The sequence below is a fragment of the Chroicocephalus ridibundus genome, chromosome 2, assembly GCF_963924245.1.
Source record: "Chroicocephalus ridibundus chromosome 2, bChrRid1.1, whole genome shotgun sequence".
NCBI classification, from domain to species: domain Eukaryota; kingdom Metazoa; phylum Chordata; class Aves; order Charadriiformes; family Laridae; genus Chroicocephalus; species Chroicocephalus ridibundus.
In genome coordinates this window covers 45,286,208-45,307,535 of record NC_086285.1, presented here as the reverse complement: position 1 = coordinate 45,307,535, position 21,328 = coordinate 45,286,208, and the positions used below count along the sequence as shown (strand labels likewise).

The 21,328-nt window shown below is 40.4% G+C and overlaps 1 protein-coding gene across 2 annotated transcripts in view; it reads left to right on the top strand.

The window, feature by feature from the left end:
• Nucleotides 1-21,328, top strand: part of GADL1 (glutamate decarboxylase like 1) — an 84,928-nt gene that overhangs the window by 38,006 nt on the left and 25,594 nt on the right. For both annotated transcript variants that reach the window (XM_063325241.1, XM_063325240.1), the window contains 3 exons: nt 1,460-1,659; nt 6,044-6,095; nt 9,197-9,286. In XM_063325241.1, coding sequence (XP_063181311.1) covers nt 1,460-1,659; nt 6,044-6,095; nt 9,197-9,286 — 342 coding nt within the window. The remainder of the gene's footprint in view (nt 1-1,459; nt 1,660-6,043; nt 6,096-9,196; nt 9,287-21,328) is intronic.

Here is a 21,328-nt window from a genome sequence, read left to right as displayed (position 1 = left end):
AGAGTATTGTAATGTAGATCAAGAATTGTACCTCTGTTATGGCAATATGACACTTTGATTAAGAGTGATGTCAGACACTGGTTGCCATTTTAAAATCGGACTTGCAGCAGATGCAGAGAAAAGGATAAAATGTGAAATGCTTTTTCAGTTGGTTCAAATTGAAGAGCGATGTTGAATAGGAAAATGAATTGTGCTCTTCGAGATACTGTTTAGTAACTTCTGTTACGTCGTCCACTTCTGTTCCTTGGCCTTTTCTGCATGGAAGACTTCTGGTTCAACTGTCACTGAAATACAGGTTTGCAGATCTGAATCAGATGCTGTAGCCACGTTTTTAACCTCATCTGAATTTATATTCTAGTATTACTTTACAGATTGTGTTGGGTTTTTTTTTTAACACACTTTTAATATCACTGACAAATCTACAGCCTTTTCTGTCTCCTGGGCTCCTTGTAGGCCCACCCTCATCTCTGCTCTTATAACCTGCTCTCTGCCAGCCCTTCTCTCTACTTCACAGTATTACAGAGCATACTTCCATATTTCATTCTTCAGCCAATGGCCAGTCCTATGCCTCTTCTCTTCCGCTGCACCTTTAAATCTATAACAGCTGCTGTGCCTTCTGTTTCCCGGCTTTGTTCTTTGCTGGAACTCGCCACATTACTCGTTTATCTTTGTCTGTTTTCTGCTGCTCATCTCTGCTCAGGCAGCCTCTCAGAAGTTGGAGGCTGGAGATTGCTGAATAAAAATAATTTCATTAACAAACCATAATTGGGGTATGCTAAAGTACCTTTTCTGAGGTTCATTTTCAAATGTTAAAATTGTCTGAACTGTGAAAAGAGACAAAAATTGAGGTTGTACTAATCTCATGGTGTTTTCACTCAAAAGAGTCAGATAACCTATGCTAAATCCTCAGTGACCGTATTTTCTGGTAAGGGCTAAACGTACATTTCTTGGGCCTAAAATCTTCCCTACCTGCAACTAACTGTGCTATATATAAAGTTCTTTGTTTGACAAAGAAGGAATAGATTGAGCCATTTGCGAACATGTAGGGAGCTCCTCACAGGCTGTTCTTCCTATCTATAGACTGGAGCAGTGGACATAGGCTTCTGCTTCTCCTCCCTCTTCCCCACCCATGTAAGTCTTTGGGCAGCTGTTTCTGTAGTACCCACTCCAACGGTTTCTTGAGATTGGAGTCAGAATTCTTCTTCAGCCTGCAACTCTTCAGTGACATTATGAAACAATAATAATAAAAAAAGTTTCCTTGTCAGTGCTGACTTCACTGGGTTCAGTTTCATCCAGGGTTCTTAAACCACACCATAAGCTTTGGATAGTTTCGTGCATATCCAGTTCTGTTTCATTCTGTTCTGTTGGTACAGGCATGAAAAAAAGGCTTTGGCTTGTGAAGATAAAAAGGTTTCAAAATGCTTATCAGCAATCTAAGTCTCTATTGTGTTTCTAATAGGGCCTCCTGAAGAACTGTTACTCTGCCAAGGCTGCGTACCTGTTCCAGCAGGACAAGTTCTACGATGTCAGCTATGACACTGGTGACAAGTCCATTCAGTGCAGCAGGCGTCCGGATGCATTCAAGTTCTGGCTGATGTGGAAAGCATTGGGCACCACAGGCCTGGAGGAGAGAGTAGACAGGGCGCTGGCTTTGGCTAGGTACTGCCTCACAATTTTGAATGTCCTGTCTGTTTCATTGACTGAAATGTTGACACTGTTGATGCTCCACATCCTGTAAAAGACCACATTGTTACTCCCCCCTCCCCCTGCCTTTTGTTTATGTATAATAGGAGGAACTAATAGCAATAATAATTAGCGTTACTACATCTGCTACAATATTTAGTAGTAATTATTACTTTTAGCAATAACCGTAGATGTTGATAAACATAGAAGACCAAATTAGACTGTCAATCTACATTGTTTAACGTTTATATCATCTGAACCAGACATAGGACAGGTTTACCGATACACCCTCTTCTAACTCATAACTGTGTGTTCTGCTGTTAATGTGCCAAGCTCTGAGCCGTGTCCTGCAAGAAGTGAATTAGCTGTTCTTCTGCTCACGTCATTCCTCATGACTGAGGAAATGCAGAAAGCCGATGATGTGGGGAAATTCGTATGAGGACACTCTGTTAATGTTAGCATGTAGTAGAAGTATACGAAGGCATATTGTTCTGAGATGCTGCTTGTTTTTTCTCCACAAGTTTGATGAAGTTCTTAATGCTTACAGTATGTTCTGTTAGGGACTGAAGCACCTTTTTCTTGGTGATCTTCCCCTTGCCCATGCTGTTCAATTTTGCTAAGTTTTTGGTCTTGCAGCACTGAGTTTCACAAGTGAATTCTGCAAAATTGTTAGAAAGTGTTTCTAAAGTGATGTCTCAGTTTCTGGGAAGTTTGCTGGGAGGAAACTTCACTGCATAGGTTGTTTTGACTTCTGATGGAAGAAATAATATTGAAATAATGGCCTATTAAGAACAATTCACCTGAAGTATCACATTTGTTCAGAATCTATACAAGACAAACAACAATGAAATCTTCACATGTTCCTGGGCTAGCTACAGCCTACCACTAGTCAAATCATTAATATTTAAAACCAGTCACCCATATCATATTACCATTTTTGATATGAACTACAAAGTCGAAAAGAATTGAATGTTTACTCCAGTGAAAATATTCTCACTTTAACAAAGTCATTTAAAGAAAAGGTAAAAATATGCGTAACCTAAACCCAGAGTGGATTAGAAAGGAATAAAAAGAAAGAGGCGAAGCCAGAAAAGCCTAAATGAGCTGTGGCTTTTTCCTCTATTTCAATTCTTTAAAGCCACTCATTGTTTGACTGGTTAAGTGTTCCTTAAGATCTTCTGGTTAAATTGCACCTTGTTTTTGTTCTGAAGCATTTTACAGTTCTGTGTCTGTACAGAGCAAGTAATTCATTCCACTATCAGTAGGAGAATTCAGCCTTATCAAGGTCACTGGCCAAGATCGTTTGGCTGAGAGCGTAGTGATTAATGACCTTTCTGGGATCGATATTTTCTTTGAATGTTAGGATTCAGCTGGTAACGCTTCTAAGGAGTGACTGGGTTGTCTTTTGGTGTTTGTTTGTTTTTTTTTTTTTTCTTTTAAGAAATTTAATTCTTAGTCATTATTTGATGAAGTATATTCTTTACAGTAGTGGCATTGCTATCTTGAGTTTGCATGGACATGGGCTCTCAGCAGCTGAGACATCAGGTTTACTGGGCACTAAGCCAGGTTTCCTAACTACTCAACAGCTGTGCAGCCTTTCTCCTCATTTGTTACAGTAGGTTTTTACTTTGAAGTTGCAAAGATAGTATTTCATCTTTCCTGAACCCAGACCTGGATTAATTCTTGAACTAGTCCACTGACTATAGAATTTAAGAGCAAGATTACTTTCCCTGCCCCCGCCATGGCCAAGCAGAGCTGCAAAGGTTTTAGGGTAATTGGAGACATGTATTTCCATTGCGTCAAACTTTGGTTATTGGCTATTTCATTAATTTCTTCTTGTTCTGGAGATGAATCATGTTTTCAGTGTATTAGATATAACAGGAACACTGTGACACTACCTATTTGGAAAGGCTTATTTTTAAAATACATACAGAAGAGCATCCTGCTAATCACTTTGGAAAATTTTTTGCTGTGTTTTTTTTTTTTCCTCAAATTATTTTTGATAGAGAGATGTTGCTTTATGAAGTACACTAAAAAGAAAGTAGAAATAAACTGCTTTTAGAATACAACTATAACCACCTCTGCATTTTATGCTTCAGCATCTTTGCAGTTCTGCCTGATTCCTCTTCTGACACCCACTCTTAGCAGACATATGTCTACTTTCACTGCAGATCTCCACCCCTCGTTTTCTGCAAGGCTTAATCATAGCAAATACCACTTCTCTCTGCACTCCTGTCCTCACTGAGACTCAAGCCCTTCTGATGTTCTACAACCACGACATGATAATAAAACTCCACTGTCAACTGTGGAAAGATGCACAGAGTAAACTTCTTCACTGCCATCAAATGGTCCTGGCAAGATAAATCATGGGTGATAGATTTTCTAATGTCTGCTTTCTTAGGCTATTGGCAGCGTAGTTAAGAACATGATTAACAGTGTTGTGAGCTTGACCGACATCAGATATTCTATGTGAGATGGTGGTATAAAAAAAAAGGCACTTGTAAGAGGGAAGGGTATTAAGTGTTGTAAAATAGCTCTAACAATTCAAAACCTAAAAAAAAAAAAAAGTAGGCATATGTAGGCTTCTTTTTCATGATTTATTAAAAAAAAAAAAATAAATTCAGGACCACTGTCCTGTGAATAGCCTGCTGATTTTGCCGAATGTTGGTTTTATGGCACAGACAAGTACCTTCTAATCAACAGGACAAAAGCACTGAGCTTGTTTTACTTAAGATGATTCCCTTACAGAAACCGGTTCCCCCCAACACGCTCACATGACATCTAGCCTCCTGCTTACCTTTCAGTATACCTCTCTTTCAACCTAAACAATAGTGTGGGCATTAACAGCCAGGTGACAAACAAATTCATGCAGTAGGGTCTAAGTGGTCACGGTGGAAAAGACCCAGAACCTTGACTTGTTACTGTGAAACACCTCAACAGTGCACAGTGTGACACAACCCATAGAGCTGCGTGTTGTGGGAACTGGCGCTCGACCGCAGCAACCATTTTGCAAGGACGTGTGCTAAGAGGTAATGAGTCACACGCGTGATACTTATTAATGATAAACAGCGTGACAACTCCCCATGCTCTGTTTTGAAAAATGCGTGCCATCTAGGGTATTGTTTACCGCCTCCCTAGCCAGCCTGCTTCTGAAGCACGTCTGCCGAATAACAGGCGTTGCAGATACCACTGTGCTAGAGGTGTCCCTGCGGGGACAGGTTTCAGGCATGCGGATAGGACCAAGGGGGGTTATTTTGACAATATTTTTCTTCTTCAAGGAGTGGATAAAAGAATTATTTGTGTGATGACCGGTAGTGCAGCTGCGGGCAGGAAAATGCCAAATAAATGCAACAAAAGAACAGGCTTGTACATGATCAGTAGTTTAACTGTCTCAGTTTTATTACTTTTAGACAGCAAAGTCTTTGTGTAGAAGACTAAAATTCTGTTAAGATGGAAAAGCTGTGTGTATTTGAGGTGATTTCTTTGGAGTTTTCCTTGGGGCTTTGAGGGGGAGGAATAAATAGAAGTCCCAGCTATGTCAAAGTGTCCTCTCTGCTTCAGAATTCCTGTGTGATGCATGCCATGGCAAAGTTGAGGTCATGTTTTAAAAAATTCTATAAATTGAAGCCCTTTGGATCCAAAGGTTTGATTCAAACCCGTCTACCCATTGAAGGCTTCTGTGGTTTTCATATTGACAGTGAAAGAGAAAAGAAATTCAATTCACAATTTCAGTGCATTGTTGGCGTGGGATGCCCAGGGATTACTGTGCATCAGCAGTGGCTTGCTGAATGGGAATGTGCAGTGTTGTGTACAGCGTGGAACAAGGACAGTACTGGGAAAATTGCTGGGCTTGAAGCACGTGGAAACTTTTAAATTCTGGGCTAAACTATGAGGTCCCGGTGACAATAGTAGTGGAAAAGATGTCAGAGTGACCATGAAATAACATGGCAGCACAGCATCAGCACTTGAGAAAAAGAGGTGGAGGAATTAATTTGTAGAGAGCAACATCATTGGAAATTTGCATTGGGAAAGTTCACAGCCTGATGCAAATAGGATCGATTTGTGCCATGTGGCTCCACTGAAAATCTGTGCCCGAGGACAGAATTTGGCCTCTCCTCAGTGCTCCTTGGCTGGCTGCAGCCTTCATTTGTTTCCACGAACTTATAGCTACTGCACTTTCACAGCAGGTAGAAATGAGGTTTAACTCTGTGGTTTCTTTAGGGGGGGGGAAAAAAAGAAAAAAAAAAAAAAAAGAAGGAAAAAAAGTGTATACGTGTTCGTATACGTGTTCAAGAACTTTGTTGTTGTCTGTATGTATTGTTTTCTTCTATGCTTTAAACCCATGCATTTTTGATTACAGATATCTAGTGGAGGAAATCAAGAAAAGAGAGGGATTCCAGCTTCTTTTGGAGGTAAGTGAAAAAGGAACTAAAATGTTGTTGTTTTGGGGGGGCGTTTCTATTGTTTGATTTTGTCCTTTTTAGCAAATTGCTAATTTGTATTCAAAGTATATAATTTAATAAGTTTATGTATTGGAGGTACACAGATATGATTGAACACATATAACATGCTCTGTATTCCCTACCATCAGTCTACCTATTTTCTTAGCTTCTGGGCCTGTATTGCCTCAGGGTAATAGATGGAGCACTTTTCTGTGAAAGTGAAGAGTCTGGCTGTAAAAAAGCAGTGCTTGCCAGACTTACAGATAAGATTGTGTGCTGGATGGAAGAGTATTTTGATCCTAAAAATGGACTTTTCATCATTAAAGTCCGTATTTTTTTTCCTTAATTCTGTTTCTACTTCCACCTTCCTGAAAACTGCCCAAGAGTTGTGTTTTTCACTCATCTTTGCTAAACCTGTCACCTGTTGGTGATCTTGCTTGGGGGAGGGTGAATAAAGGGGGCAGAGCTAAGGTGCTTTTTTTCTACCTATCCTCAGCTCTTTGGTTAATAAGCCTAATGTCTGGGGATGTTGCTAAGACCTCTCATTTTTGGAAAAACCTTCTGCGTTGTTGGAAGTGTACGTGCATGAAAGCCAGCTGGGTATGCAGTGTGGGGAGGAAGAGAACACGTGGAGGAGGAAGGGAAATGAAGTAAATGCTACACATGGAGACGGATGAACCACAATGATGCAGATTTGGTTTACACTTGCTGATGCCATGAGCATTCCAGGTTAGGCTAGAAGATATACGAAATATAAAAAAATAAAATCTTGTACTATTCACACAATATAAATTTTTCCCTTTAACTTTGAAAACTGCTAATTTGAAAGTGCATACTGGGAAACTTTACATGGAGTAAAAAATTTTGAGACAGCGGCGTATGATGGGGTTACTGAAGTGGCAAGAGTGTGGAAAGCTCTCTATTTTCTGTTATTGGAGATCTTAGCAGAGAGCCCAGATCTACTGCAGATGTGAAAGCTGTTGGTGAGAGCAGAGGCTGCTGTCTAGTTCCTGCAGGAACAGGACACCTGGATTAAAAGTGGGATTGGAGGGAGAGCTGTAGTATGGGCTATGAGAAGGAAGTTGAGCAAGGGTTAAGAAAAGGTTTTCAGGAGTGCAGGGGGGAACAAGCAGTGAGAAATCGAAGAAAGACTGCTGGGAGGCAGCTAGGCCCAGTTAAGCGAGCGCTTTCTGAAAGGAAGTTGGATTTCGTACAAGAAGTGGAGGAAGATGATGATCCTCTGATACATGCAGTGAGAAGAGTCCTGTAACGGGAACTGCTCTATGGCCTGGAAACGCTGCTTGTGCTTGAGTCATCTTGAACTCTTCTGTGGTGTAATTGCTTACGTGCTTGGATAAGAGCTGTGACAAGATAACCAGAAATAGAGTGAAGCATGGCTGGGGGTAGTTAAGTTTTTCTAGGATGAATGGTATTTTCACGGGGGGATGATGTATTTGATGTGTGAAAGGAAACTGAGATAATCAAGAAGGCAATATAGGTAATGACAACATGGTAATATATGCCATCTGTCTGCTCCTGCCGTCTGATTTTAAACAGTTTTAAAATAAACCCTGTAACAGTGAGCTAGTGCTTGTGCTCATGAGGAAGCTGCTGCCTTTTCAGGGTCTGTGTTTATGTGTGTACTCAATGCATGCTCTTTGGGGAAAGAAATGGGACGTTAAGAACTGAGCTTTATTTCATTCAGTGGCAGCAGGTGGCAGGTTTGCAGCTCTGTTCCTGCTGACAACGATATTCTTCTTGATGATTAAATTGTATTTAATGCATTCTTTGAAGCGAGGCGGAAAATGGTATGAGCAGTTCTCAGTGCCCTTTCATGAAAGAACTTGTCTCAGCTGGTGGGCTCTCCTTGTTCAGGAGGCTGCCTGGGACTGTAACAGCAGCCATATTCACAGTGGGGCAAAGAGATGGTGTGACCCAGCTACCAAGCTCCCTTTTAACTTCTGTTTTGTTTTTTTTCTTTTAACCAGTACTAATGAGGATGGCATGTGGGAGGGGAGAGGGGCATGTGAGTTTATAATCCATGTTATAATCTAGATCCCAGTTAAATACTGTGTTGCAGATAGTGTAGGTCAGGATTGACTGAGTGGTTTTATGGGTAGTGTTGGATGGGATTACATGGCACATCTATTTCCCATGCTACTGCTATCTTTTCGAGGAGGGAAAAAAAAAATCATTCCAAATTAGCAGGAAATGTAGAGAGATCCTGGACTGGTCTGCTGGGAACATTTTCTCAATCATATATGAAACAGAAACCTCATAAGCACAAAATGCCTTATTTTATGGTGAACAGCCGTTCTTGTTGGGAGTCTTGCAGCTAACTCTCTGCTGAGTTTAAAGGCAAAATTTCTCTGGAGGGAAGCAGGGATGTGGAGTCTCAGTCTTTGCTCAAAAGGCCTGCTTAGATATTGTACAAGATATATCCAGGATACGGCGCATACCCTGCAAAGGGTCCTGAGATTCTTATAAAATGTGGAAATTGAGAAAACTGGCATTAACTCTGGTACTGTGTAATGTGCTGTATGATATATGATATAAAAGGACATTGTCAGCGTTCAGTTGAAAAATGACTGGGTGTGCAAGTGTAACATGGTAACAAAAATTGATTTTTTTTTTTGGTGTAAAATGCATCATAGGAAATTTCCATTTAAAAAACACTAAAAAGAAAATGTGTTCTTCTCTTTAAAGTTCCTTCAATTTTGAAATCCATAAGTTACCTCTATGCCCCTCTTACACTTTTTTCCCAACCCAAGTTTTCAGTGAGCAAAGCAGAGTTAAATATGTATATAGGAAGAAGAAACGAAAAAGGAACCCCAACAGGTTTCCTTTTTCTGGCAGCAGGAAGAGAAATAGATGATACAAAAACTATTTCTAGTTTCAAAAAAGGGAAACAAAAAGTGAGTCAGAGAAGGAAGTTTTAATTAAAAGGGTATAAACTCAATGGCTTCCCCCCTCCAAAAAAAAAAATAAAGCAGAACTCTTTGACAAGCTATGGTATGTATTCCTGTCTCATTTGTTATATCTCATAAAGAATGACTTGTTCTCTTGTTTAGCCGGAGTATGCAAACGTTTGCTTTTGGTACATTCCACCAAGCTTAAGAAAAATGGAGGATGGACCTGAATTTTGGCAGAAGCTACATCAGGTGAGTGTCACATACACATGAAGAGTGTTATCTGTAGCTCACTGATTTATCTGCGTGTCAGATAAGAATGTGAAATAGTCCTTGGCTTTGCTCATCATTAATTTACCAGTAGAATGGGGGTTTAATCCTTAAATAGATGTTGGTAGGATTTAAGTTTTTTCTCTGTTTAGACAAGGCTATTTTTTTTTTCCTAATGGAAGAGGTGCAGGCATTTATAAGTACTCAGCTTACTGTCAAAGCTGTTAGCAGCTGGCAGAATTGAGAGAAGAGGAACAGTGTTGTCTGCATCTCTTGTCTAGACAGAGTATTCACTACCTGTTTCAGACACTTAAGGCTGTCCTTGGAACTTGTCTTGCACTATCTGTGATAATCTATGATAATGCAAGTGAGGAAGTGCTTAAGAATACATTTCTGATGTTAAACAACCTATAAATGACAACAGGAATACAACGGGAAAAACTTAATTGGTGAACATTTTGGTAACTCTTTGCCATCCTGGTAGAAAATCATGAACCTCTTGAAAAAAAGCAGCAGTAAAATTTTGAAGTTACTAGTGAGGAATCAGTAGTTAAGACTACTTAAGTAAGTAGTTAAGTCGTTAAGAAGCCAATAGACACTGTTGTGTTATGTTTTACTGAATAAGCTATTCTGTGAGGAACTGAATTTAATTCATTGTTTGCTCCTCTCTGTAGCTGCTTTGGTGTTCTGCATTTATTTTTTCCCTAGAATTTGCTACCAGAAATTTAAACTAGAATGTAGACGCGTATACCATACGCATGCTTGCAAATGGTATGCATACTATGTATTACATGCTATACATACTGTATATACACATGCATAATTCCTATAACGTCTGCTGTCCTTTAAGCAGCTTTTCTTTCACAGGAATTGCTTTCAATTTATGCTGGATCCTGGCATCTTTAGGCGTGAGGTGGTCTTTAACCCTGTCTGTATTGTTTTGGAAAGTATATTTAACTTTTGCAGTACAAAGCCATGCATAGCCATAGCGTGGATTCAAGGACTTTGCATTTACCATGCTTTCACAAAGCGTGGATGGGTTATGATCCTTTCATATGGGGCTTCCCTTCCTCTTATTAGAGTGGAAGGCCTATATATATACATAAATAATATGTGTATATGTGTGTGTGTGTACATACACACACAGAGCTGCGTAACAGCTCCTCTACCCATGGATGAGTGAGTATTTGGAAAGGAGCGATGGGAGGCATAGAAGAAATAATGCTGCAACTGCCACCTTCTGATTTATGTGTGCTACGGAAGGGATTGAGGAGGGGAGGGATGAAACACAAAAAATGGATTAGAGCACGTATGTTGTGAGTGGCTTATTGAGTATAACTTACTGGTTCTTTGCTTTGCTGCCTTATGGTGCTTCTAGTCTGGGTGGGGAAGAGATGCCGGGCTTTATTTTTTGTACTGATATAGATAGACTGATGCTGGAAATGCAGATTTTAGAGTTTTGTGGGAGAGACCTTGGAGGGAAAGGAGCTTGTGTTTCCACTTTTTCCTCAAGAAATGAGCACTGCCGCAGATCTCAACCACCCTTTTCATGGGCAAGGTGATGCTTTTTTGATTCTTATGCCTCCTCTGATGAAGCACTAAGAAACCCAAAATCATAAAGCATAACCTATTTCCCTCCTCCACACAAAAGCTCCCCAAAAAATCTATCAACGAAACAGACCAAAATTCCCTAGTGAAGCAAGGCACTGAATGGCACAAATTTCTCTCCTGGAGGAAACAACAAATGATGATTGTTAGTTGCGTTGCTTTAGGCATGCTGGGAAGTTTTTGAGCACTACAGAAATGACCCTGTTACAAAACTAAAACATGTTATTTCACCTCCCTGATTCTATACAGGGACAGGTCTGGGGTTACTTTGCGTTTTGGATGCTGAGGGCCAGTTTTGGGGCACAACATGTACCAGTGAAGAGATAAGATGACAGCACTGGGTCACAAAAAATAAGACTGACTTGACTTTTCCAGCTAATGTCAATTTGTTCTAACAATGCTGATGCCAACAGCATAGTCATTCTATTAGTATTACATTAATCAGTACAGATGTATGGCTAGGCAAGAAGGTATGCATCCTGATCAGCGAGGTGTGATAAGATGACGAAGACTGGAGAGGTTGTTGCATTATGCCATCGATGGGGATGTGTACAGTTTCTTGACTGCAAGTGCTTCCTGAATATTCCCATCATTTCATTAAAAGAGCATTAAAATTCTTTAATTCACAATTTGTCTTTTCATACAACATTTTAACATCACAGTTATACTATTTATCCAGAAATCAATCTTCCTTTTTTTTTTGACCTGCATATCTGACAATAATTAAGGAAACGTATGTCTTAAAAATCTCTTGAGCAAGTAATTGATTTTATTCAACTGCTTGTTCAGCAATATGGTTCAGAATAACATGCTGTCTTCTAAGGTTAGTTAGGTGAGTTTTAGTGCTGGTGAAAGTTGATAAGCAAATAGCTCTGATCTCAAGTCCTCAGCTCGTGAAGAATTTGCATAGTCCTATGCAAAATAACCTTGAAGGGTTTCTGCTGTACTGGCTCTTCTCCAGCTTCCATGGCCCACTTTATGTGGAAATGTGTCAGGGCTGACTGGATCGCAGCGTGACACCTGATTCTGATGTGAGTCTTCTAGCTGTCCTACATAAACTCTGCCTCTCAAAGCTTTTTTTTTTTTTTTTTTTTTTTTTTTTTTGTGGTAGACTGTTCGTTGTAAATTCTGGGGCCTTGGACTTCAGGTATAAAATTTGTCCTCTTCAGAGTCTCCAACATGCAAACCAGAAAACTGATAGGAAAGAGTGGCCTGAAGGATTTGGGACAGCCACTAGCTGGTCATTTGACTCATCGCCTGAACATTTGAGGGAAAGAGAAACAACATGGTGGTGAGGAATTAAAGAGCAGCATAAATGGTACATTACTCCATTCCTAGTGAAAGTGGGAATTCTGTGCACATCCACAGTCTTGCAACATTTCATCTTTAGGGGTTACAGCAGGATTTGGCTATGTAGCGAAACTGGTTCTAGAGATGGTACAGCAAGGCTTTGGTTGCAGTTGGGTGATCCAAGATAGTCCATGCCCTGAACATTTTGCCGTACTCTTGAGTGTATAGCAGATGGTGTAATCCATAAAGGAACCTGCGATGTAAGGTGTTTTTCAGTGACGTTCTGTGCACGTAAGTGAAGAGGGATTTCTTCTTGTAGAAACCACAGAAATGGGCACTCCGTGGTAACTGGGGAACTGTTGTTACATTCAACTAGAAATATCTGTAAGTGGTGTTATTTTGCCACTGCAAACTGGGGGCAGTTGTCTCTGACCTGAAACTGACATAATTGATCGGACAATTGAAGGAACAATTGTTTTGCTAGTACTGTGTGTGCCCCCTAGTGGTATTTTTCCTCCTCTTCCTCCTGTGACACCGTAAGATTTACTTTCTTTGGTGCCGGGGATGGTCGGTCTGTCACAGAGTCACGGTGAGCAGCCAGAATTGGAAGTGAGGGAAGAAGTAAAAAATGTAATCCCAGACCATTCTAATTTTCCTATTTTTTTCCATGACTACAAATATCTATGCATGTTCTTACTTGTAACAATCTTCTCTTTAGAAATTAAGAGGTCATCTTTCTCAGCTCATGCTGGAGCGTCCCCAGGTGATGCAGAATTTTCTGATTTTTAGTAATACTGCCTCTGGGAAGCCTTCTGGTGGCACAGAGCGTGCTAGGGCATAAGGAAATGTGTGGAGGGATGCATCTGGAACTATTGCCATCCTGTTGCTAACCCAGCCAGCCATGCCTTGTGCTTTCTGTATCAGCCTGTAGTCTGCTCAGACTCGGTGTGGTCTAGAAGACTAAGAAGGATGAACAGAAGAAACCATCTTTAACAGCGCCCTCCTCCTTTGGGAGCCTGGCTTTGCCGAAGGATCCTGGAGTGTAATTGTACTATTGAACACTGCTCAGTGAAGAAGGCTAGTGGTATATCGCTAAGTACCACTTCAGACCTCAAAATTTGCGTTAAAAAAGTGCCAGCAGGTTCCTGGTAGGTCTTTTATGCTTTACTAAACTTTGTCTGGTCTGTAGCTCTGTATCAGACGTCCAGTCTGATATGCTGGAGTATCAGATTTCCGATAGTTCAGTAAAGCTTTTACACACAGATATTAGTTCCAATTACTCAAATTCTTGCATCTCAGTTCTCAGACTTGTGTGGTGGGTTTGGGGTGGTTCTTTTTGTTGCTGTTATTTTGTTTGTTTCCTGCCCTTTTGTGGATTTTTGGCCAAATAGTTCAAAATTTATTGGCTGTATTAGAAGGCTCAGGATACAGTTTCATACTAAAGCCCATAGAGCTTGGAATGTTACTCTCCCCCTTAGTAAAAGGTAACCTTATTCCTGCCTCCCCCCCTCTACTTAAGAGAAGAATATAGCTGTCTGCTATCTGAAGGCATATTTGTAAAATAGCCTGTCATGCTGACTGGTGTTGTGATACATTTATATAATGAGAGGTTTCATATCAAAGCAGAAATGTAAGGAGGTTGAAGTGGTGTTGCCTTGGAAACCTCTGAATCTTGTGGTCTTTGTGGTGTAAATCAAAGACTAATCAAGGAACCGATTCAGTATTCTTTATGTATTCAAAATACCCATTGACTATGGTACGAGGTTTGAATGGGAAGGGAAAACAAGACCTCCAATTGGTTATATTAATAATGTTTGCCCTCTATATTTCAGAACAACAAGAGAAAAATGACATGGATTATAACAACAGGTTTATGCACAAGAAAGGTCCCCAACATGTCACTGCAAATGTATTTCCAACTGGGAATTTACGTACAAAATGTTGTTACTTGAATGCCTGGCATCCTTGTATAGTATAGTTTGAGTTTTTCTTACACTTGAATAAGTAAACAATTAAACAATACTGTAACGTGTGTGTGTGAAGAATGATGGTGGAGACTCATTTCTGTGAACTTTGCTTACATGACTAATTTTTACAGTAACAAGTAGCCTACTGACTTTAGCGTCTAGCTCTGACATGAGTTTCTGTGGAGGGCCACATCAAACGACAGGAAAATCAATGGTAAGATTTACACAGAAGTATATGGGAGTTAGATTGGCTAAATCATTGTGACTGACAGATCTAGAGCTATTCATCAGTCATTTGTGAGTACTGTATGTTAATCTAATTGTTTCTGATCCCATGTGCTTTCTTGTTGCATTGAAATAATGTAATTGTATAGAAATGCTTTGGAAAAGAACAGAAAGAACAAGAGTGGGTCAAGATCTGTTTGTTTGGGGTCTTTTTGCCAACATGTGGGGGTTGTTAAGAGATGGTGTCATCTCTTAACTTCTTTGCTTTCTCTCAAAGCAACCTACAAATCTGTTGTGGACTTCAAGAAACAAAAATCTGCAAGTAGAAGAGATTTCTCTGGCAGGTCTAAAAGAAAGACCTTCCAGGGGGATGGATTGTCTTTTCAGGGAATCAGATGGGGACCTCCAAAGGGGTTGTCTGAAAAAATTTTGTTTGTCAGGGAAATCCTCAGGATCAACAAAAGCTCCAGATTCATCCTGTATTTCTTGAGGAAGCTTCTTGAGGAATTGGCAGAGTTTCCCTCCATCTTTAAAATGGGGAAGGAGGAGGGGAACTCGCAGATCGTGACTCAGGCAACCTAAAGTCAGAACCACCCTGGGATGCCAGGGTCCCAGCTCAGCTGCCTTAGCTCATAAACACAGGTACAAAGAACCCCACACTGTATCCTGAGTGTGCTGTGTGCTGATTTAGACCCCTATTTTATGGTCTCCTGGAGGGAAGAGCTTCAAAATCGCCTCCTAATTCAATGGACCCAACTGAATTCTCAGTATTATGTTCAAGGGGGGCAGAAGTGCATCGTTCTTGGAGGGGTGACAGCCGGAGGCCTGGTAGAGGCAGGGCCGCAGGCAAGGACCTTAGGGGAGAGAGGCACAATAAGCCCTGAAACCACAAAGTGAGTAATAGAGTAATAACCAGGACTTACGTTGTAGTGTGACCGTTCCTCAGCAGAGGATGGTGCTCAGAAATTTAATAATACAATAAGCAGTCACTTGTTAAAGTAACAACATCTCTTATTTTGCAACTAATGGTACATAATATACAGCAGCAGATGAATAAAATCTTTGTAGTCTAGCTGCATATAAATGACTGTTATTGTTAAGCAGAGATCTGAACTCTGATAAATGAGAAGGAACAGTACAGTGGAATATAATAGCAGAGGGAAATTATAGCAGTGTTTCCATACCTTGTTAATGAGGGATTTGCACACTTTCCCTTTTAATATATTTTTTCTGCAGTTTTATATAACTCATCAGTACAAAAGAGTCTGTAGCTGTTAATTAAAAAAGATATTTAGCATGACTTTGTTTTAAATGTCTCCTCCATAGATTTGAGTTGTAAGAACATAAAAATAACATGCCTTTTTAAAAAACTTAATTTAAAACAGAATTCTTTGCTTTCTGACTGCGTATCTGCACATAACTGGAATTTATGTCTTTGTTCTCTGTTATAAATATTCTTGCATGAGTACTGAAGTAGTAGTGCTGGACTAAGGGGCCAAATTCACCATTAAAGTCTCCATCAGGAGAAGTAGGGATCAATGCATTTTACACTGATGGTGTCCATCTCACCTTAGCATTAGACCTAGGTGCTAGCAACACTTCAGTATATATTTTACATTACTGAGGTCATACACCTGCTTAACTTCCAGCCACATATAATGGTTTGTGAGACTGACTTGATCTTCTGCTTGCTCTTTTATGGGATGATTAGCATATCAGATGTGTGTATGGGAGTAGAAAGGAGGTATATTTGTATCGTAACCTACAGTAGATGTAATAAGACAAGGCAAAGATGTGAACTGCTTCCAGCCCATGCTTTCTGTAATAGTCCTAAGTGATATTTTTAGCAATTCATGATATGTCAATTGTAGAGATTCTAGCTTTCTGCTTGGCCCCTCTTCCAGACTGACTGTTCAGGATTGGGTAGTACCAGTTGGGCTCCAGTTAAAAACACCTCTATTCATGCAGAAATCTTCACTTGTTTTAGGTCAGTGGTACTGTTTCAATTGAGGCAAATAAGCAAGAATTAACATCACTAAATTACCTTCCACTTCATTTTAACCATCTGAGTTCTGTCCTTTGGGTAGCTGACTATTTCTATGATATCTCTCCGTCTCTTCCCAGACTTGTAATATCAAGTGATATCTTGAACTGATGATATTTACATCCCATCCACCAATAGTAACACATCCGGCACCAAAACATCTCTGTTGTAAGAGCACTGTTACACAGCTGCTACAACTACCCCTCCATTCTCGGAACAAAGAGAAGAAACCCAAATGGCTTTGCTGCTGGATGGTTTACTAGATGAGAGTGCAGGGCAACTTTTGTCAGAGATTTAACACTGAGCTGTGCGTGTTCAAGGCTCACTGGGGACTGAGGTCTATTGATCCCTAGTGCTCAGCCTACAGAAACAATCGAAGTTGTGGGGAGGGAGTCTGCTGCAGCTTCGTATGTTACGTTCGGGATGAACAAGGATTTCATCTTCCCCGAGCCACCTGCAGAGCAAGATTGCTCAGATCTCCAGAGGTGAAGTAGGTTTCACACTAGTTGTTTCTTGCTTGAAATCCTTTTTAAGGATAATGGAGGGCCCAATCATTTCTCCATGTGGTAATACCCATAATGACATGAAATGAAGCTGGGGGGATAGACAAAGTGGAAAAAAAATATTGCGAGGAAATAAAATCATGGGAGACTGACGGATTCAAAGTAAGCGACCCAAAGCTTCCAGGGAGATCAGTGCAAGATGTATTTTCATCACAGCATGTAATGCTCTGTGAAGGTACCTAGCTCAGGTACTAGGAGTGGTATGTATGGCCACGCGTAAATATGGTGCTTAATTCAGGTTAAAAACTGTCTCACTAGGACTGATTAGTTAACATGAATGTTCTTTCAGGACACAAGCAAATCACCTATAACAGTGGGGTATGTTTTGTGTAGATGTACTCCCTTCTTACAGGGGAAGTGTATGTTCCACTTGCCCAATGTCTTAAAAATTTTGCATACTGCCTTACTAAAAACTGAGGGTCATTCTAGCTTTCAGTTCAGATATTGAAAACAAACAAGTAGATTTCAAACCTTTGCATTGTTAAAAGCTTCACACATAATAAATCTTTCTGTTTACATGTAGGAAACATCTAAAAAGCTTTATTTTCTAACTGAAAGATCACAGAAACAAAGGCCATAGGGTTTCAGTGGGACTGCGTTCTCTGCTTTATTGCCACAGATTCAACTGACTAAAGGGTGCTTAAGCACTGCATAAGCACTTCTTGCTATTTCTGTGTGAACAAAGACAGTACTATTTAATTTGTATGGCTTTCAAATGGATACAGCATGTTACCTAGAGCAGTGGACATTTTGCATCTGTTGTTACAAATCTCACAGATTGTAGAAGGACCAAGAGGGAAAAACTAAACCCCATTTCTTCTCCAGAAAAGAGAATTTTTTTGGGGACTAAATGAAAGTGGCACAGTTCATATAAATTAAGTAGGCAGTTTGTGACATACCTCAGAAAGTCATTCTGTCTGTGTTTGTGAAGACTTGAAAAGGTAAGATGTTGAAGTGCGCCTAATTTACAGATAACGGTCATCTTGATTAAAGGTTATACTAGGGTAAAACTGAAGCATTGAAATGGTGTATCCTACTATGAATGACCAAGCTGGAAAAGAAAAACAATGATCATTGCTGCGAACACAGGAACAATGAATAATTTAACATTTTCTGTTATTATTAGCCTGTCCTATGCTAATAGGCAAAACCAGCTAATCTGAAAACTAAGTCAACTCTATAACATTTTTTTAAGAGCAAGCATTAAACTATTTTCAGAGTATAGGAAGCCAAAGGGACTTTACATTGAATCTGTCCCACTGGTTAACCTTGTTACGTATTTGAAAGGCAGGTAAATTAATGATGAATTGTCAATATTTTACAGATAAAGAAAATAAGGGAAAAAAGGCATGGATGTTAGAGTTTCTATTGTCTGTTTTTTGCATTAGGAGTATGTAAACATGTCCTTGGTTATACCTCTTGTCATTTCCAAATAGCATAATAAAAATAAGTGCTTTTTCTTTGGAGTCATGTTGGCACATAGAACAGTATTGCATTTTTGTTCATTACTGCTATAGAAATGAAAAATTAAGTATTGTGTAATGCAATACTGTGAGACTTTTCAGAACTGTACATATGCACGTTTTGAATATAAAAGTGTGTGTGTGTTCATGGCTATGCGTGTATATGATTATGGATTTACATATTGGGATCATGTAAAAGAAAATTATTCTTGAAAAGGGAGAGGATGGAATAAGGCATAGTATTACTGAACTAACCAGATTCTTAGAAAAACTTGTTAACAGAATCACAGAACAGTTGAGGCTGGAAGGGACCTCTGGAGGTCATCTTGTCCAAACCCCCTGCTCAAGCAGGGACGCCTAGATTTGGTTGCCCAGGACCATGTCCAGATGGCTTTTGAGTATCTCCAAGGGTGGAGATTGCATAACCTCCCTGCGCAACGTCTACCAGGGCTCAGTCACCCTCAGAGTGAAAAAGTGATTCCTGATGTTCAGAGGGAACCTCCTGTGTTTCACTTGGTGCCCATTGGCTCTGGTTCTGTCACTGGGCACCACTGGAAAGAGCCTGGCTCCGTTCTCTTTACACCCTCCCTTCAGGTATTTATATACATTTATAAGATCCCTCCATCAGTCTTGCCTTTTCTAGGCTGAACAGTCCCAGCTCTCTCAGTATTTCCTCATAGGAGAGATGCTCCAGTCCCTTAATAGTTTTCATGGCCCTTCGTTGGACTCTTTCCAGTATGTCCATGTCTCTTGTACTGGGGAGCCCGGGACTCAACACAGTACTCCAAATGTGGCCTCACCAGTGCCAAGTGGAGGGGAAGGATCACCTCCCTCAACCCACTATCAGTGCTTTGCCTAATGCAACCCAGGCTATACTAGCCTTCTTTATGGCAAGGACACATTGCTGGCTTGTGTTCAACTTGGTGTCCACCAGGCCTGCTACGTCCTTTTCCGCCTAGCTGCTTTCCAGCTGGGTGGTTCCCAGTATTTATTGGTGCAGGGGGTTGTTCCTCCCCAGGTGCCGGGTTTGGCATTTCCCTTTGAACTTCATGAGGTTCTCATCAGCCCATTTCTCCAGTGTCTGTTGTCTGCATGTTCCAGTTTCTCTTAAACATGGTCAACATTTTTTGCTATCTTAATAGTCTTTGTCTGCTTTTAGGAAAAAACAAACAAAACCTACAAAAGCAAACACAACCTTATTCCTTGCAAATATATGCTTTCCAAAAAACGGCAACCTCTAAATCTATGGTTTATTCTTTGACAAAAATACAGTATGCATTCTTAGCCTATTTACAGTCAAATATTTTCCATTCTGAGCTATGGCAAATTGCTGTACTCTTGATGTATTTTGTTGGTTTCAGCTCGTGCATTCAGATTCCTGACTACATCGTGCTTGTTTGCCCAAACAGCATGTATTTTCCTCTGCTTAAATAGGACTAATTACTCTTCCTTTCCTTTGCTTCATTTTGGAGTTAGAACATATTGACTAATATTTTAAATGGCCTTTTGTGCCTGCCTGTGAAGAGAACTGCTTTTAATAAGAAAGCAGAGTTTGAAGACACTCAACACAGTTAATTTAGCTCTGGTTGACCCTATTGACTGTGTTCTTATAACAGCAGCACTGTGCTCCTGCGTATCTGTGCACCTCTTCATTATGCTCTCTCAGTGCCATATGCACATTAATAACCAATGATGGAAGAAAAAAAAAAAGTTTGAATTACAGGCTGAACTCCAAACTACAGCTTTTCTGAAAGTGTCATAGATCATGTTTAATAGCCTGTGGATCAAAATGAAACCCAATATACATCACAGGGGAACTCAATAATTGAAGCATCCCGGGAATGTCTAAGTATTGGAGTCTTGAGGTCACTAGAAGCTTCACTCTGTACTCAGTTTTTACCTCAATAAAAGCTGTCTCCCCCCTCATAATCTTTTCTTTTTGTAACAAATGGTAATCATATTTTAATGCACTGACTTAAATTATTTTATCTGGCATTTGGGGGAACAATGAACTCCCTTTTTGTCCCCTTCCACCTCCTAATTTTCCGTGAAATGAGAAAAACAGTCATTCAGAGGTATTAGCATTTCAGAGTGTCTCCAGTACACTCGACTCACGGCTATCTCCTCCCTGTGCTGGTTGTCTGCAGAACGATCCCACCGGGGCACTGAACATGTTCTCTGGGTCTGTGAAGCTGGTCTGTACACCAGCTCTGAATTTACTCCTTTCATGTGAGAAGTCCCAGGGGCTCTCTGAGGGATCCTAACTGGTCCCGTGGTGATGAGAATGCAATAATTTGCAACCCTGGGGCTGCACAGGTGGTATTGTGTGGGTATGGGGAGGATGTATAGTCTTGTCTCAGGAAAACAGCAGTCACAGAAGGATTTTTGTGGACTCGGTGCTCTGTAGTTTGCACAGGGGATAAATTCTATTCCTATGTGAAGGAGGTGGAGGGGAGGTTAACTTCTGCAGTATCCTACTGACAGAAAAAAAAACTTGGAATGAAACTGTAGGAAGCCTCGCCAAAGGGCAAATCGTGCCTGGCAAACCTGGTGGCCTTCTATGAGGAGGTCACAAGATCAATAGACAAGGGGAGAGCAACTGACATCATTTACCTGGACCTGAGCAAGGCCTTTGACACTGTCCTGCATGACATCCTGGTCTCCAAGCTGATAAAATATGGGTTTGATGGATGGACAATTCAGTGGATAAAGAACTGGCTTGATGGCCACACCCAAAGAGTGGCTGTCAATGGGTCCATGTCCAAGTGGAGCCAGTGACAAGTGGAGTCCCTCAAGGATCAGTACTGGGACCGGTCTTGTTTAACATCTTCATCAGCGACATGGACAGTGGCATTGAGTGCACC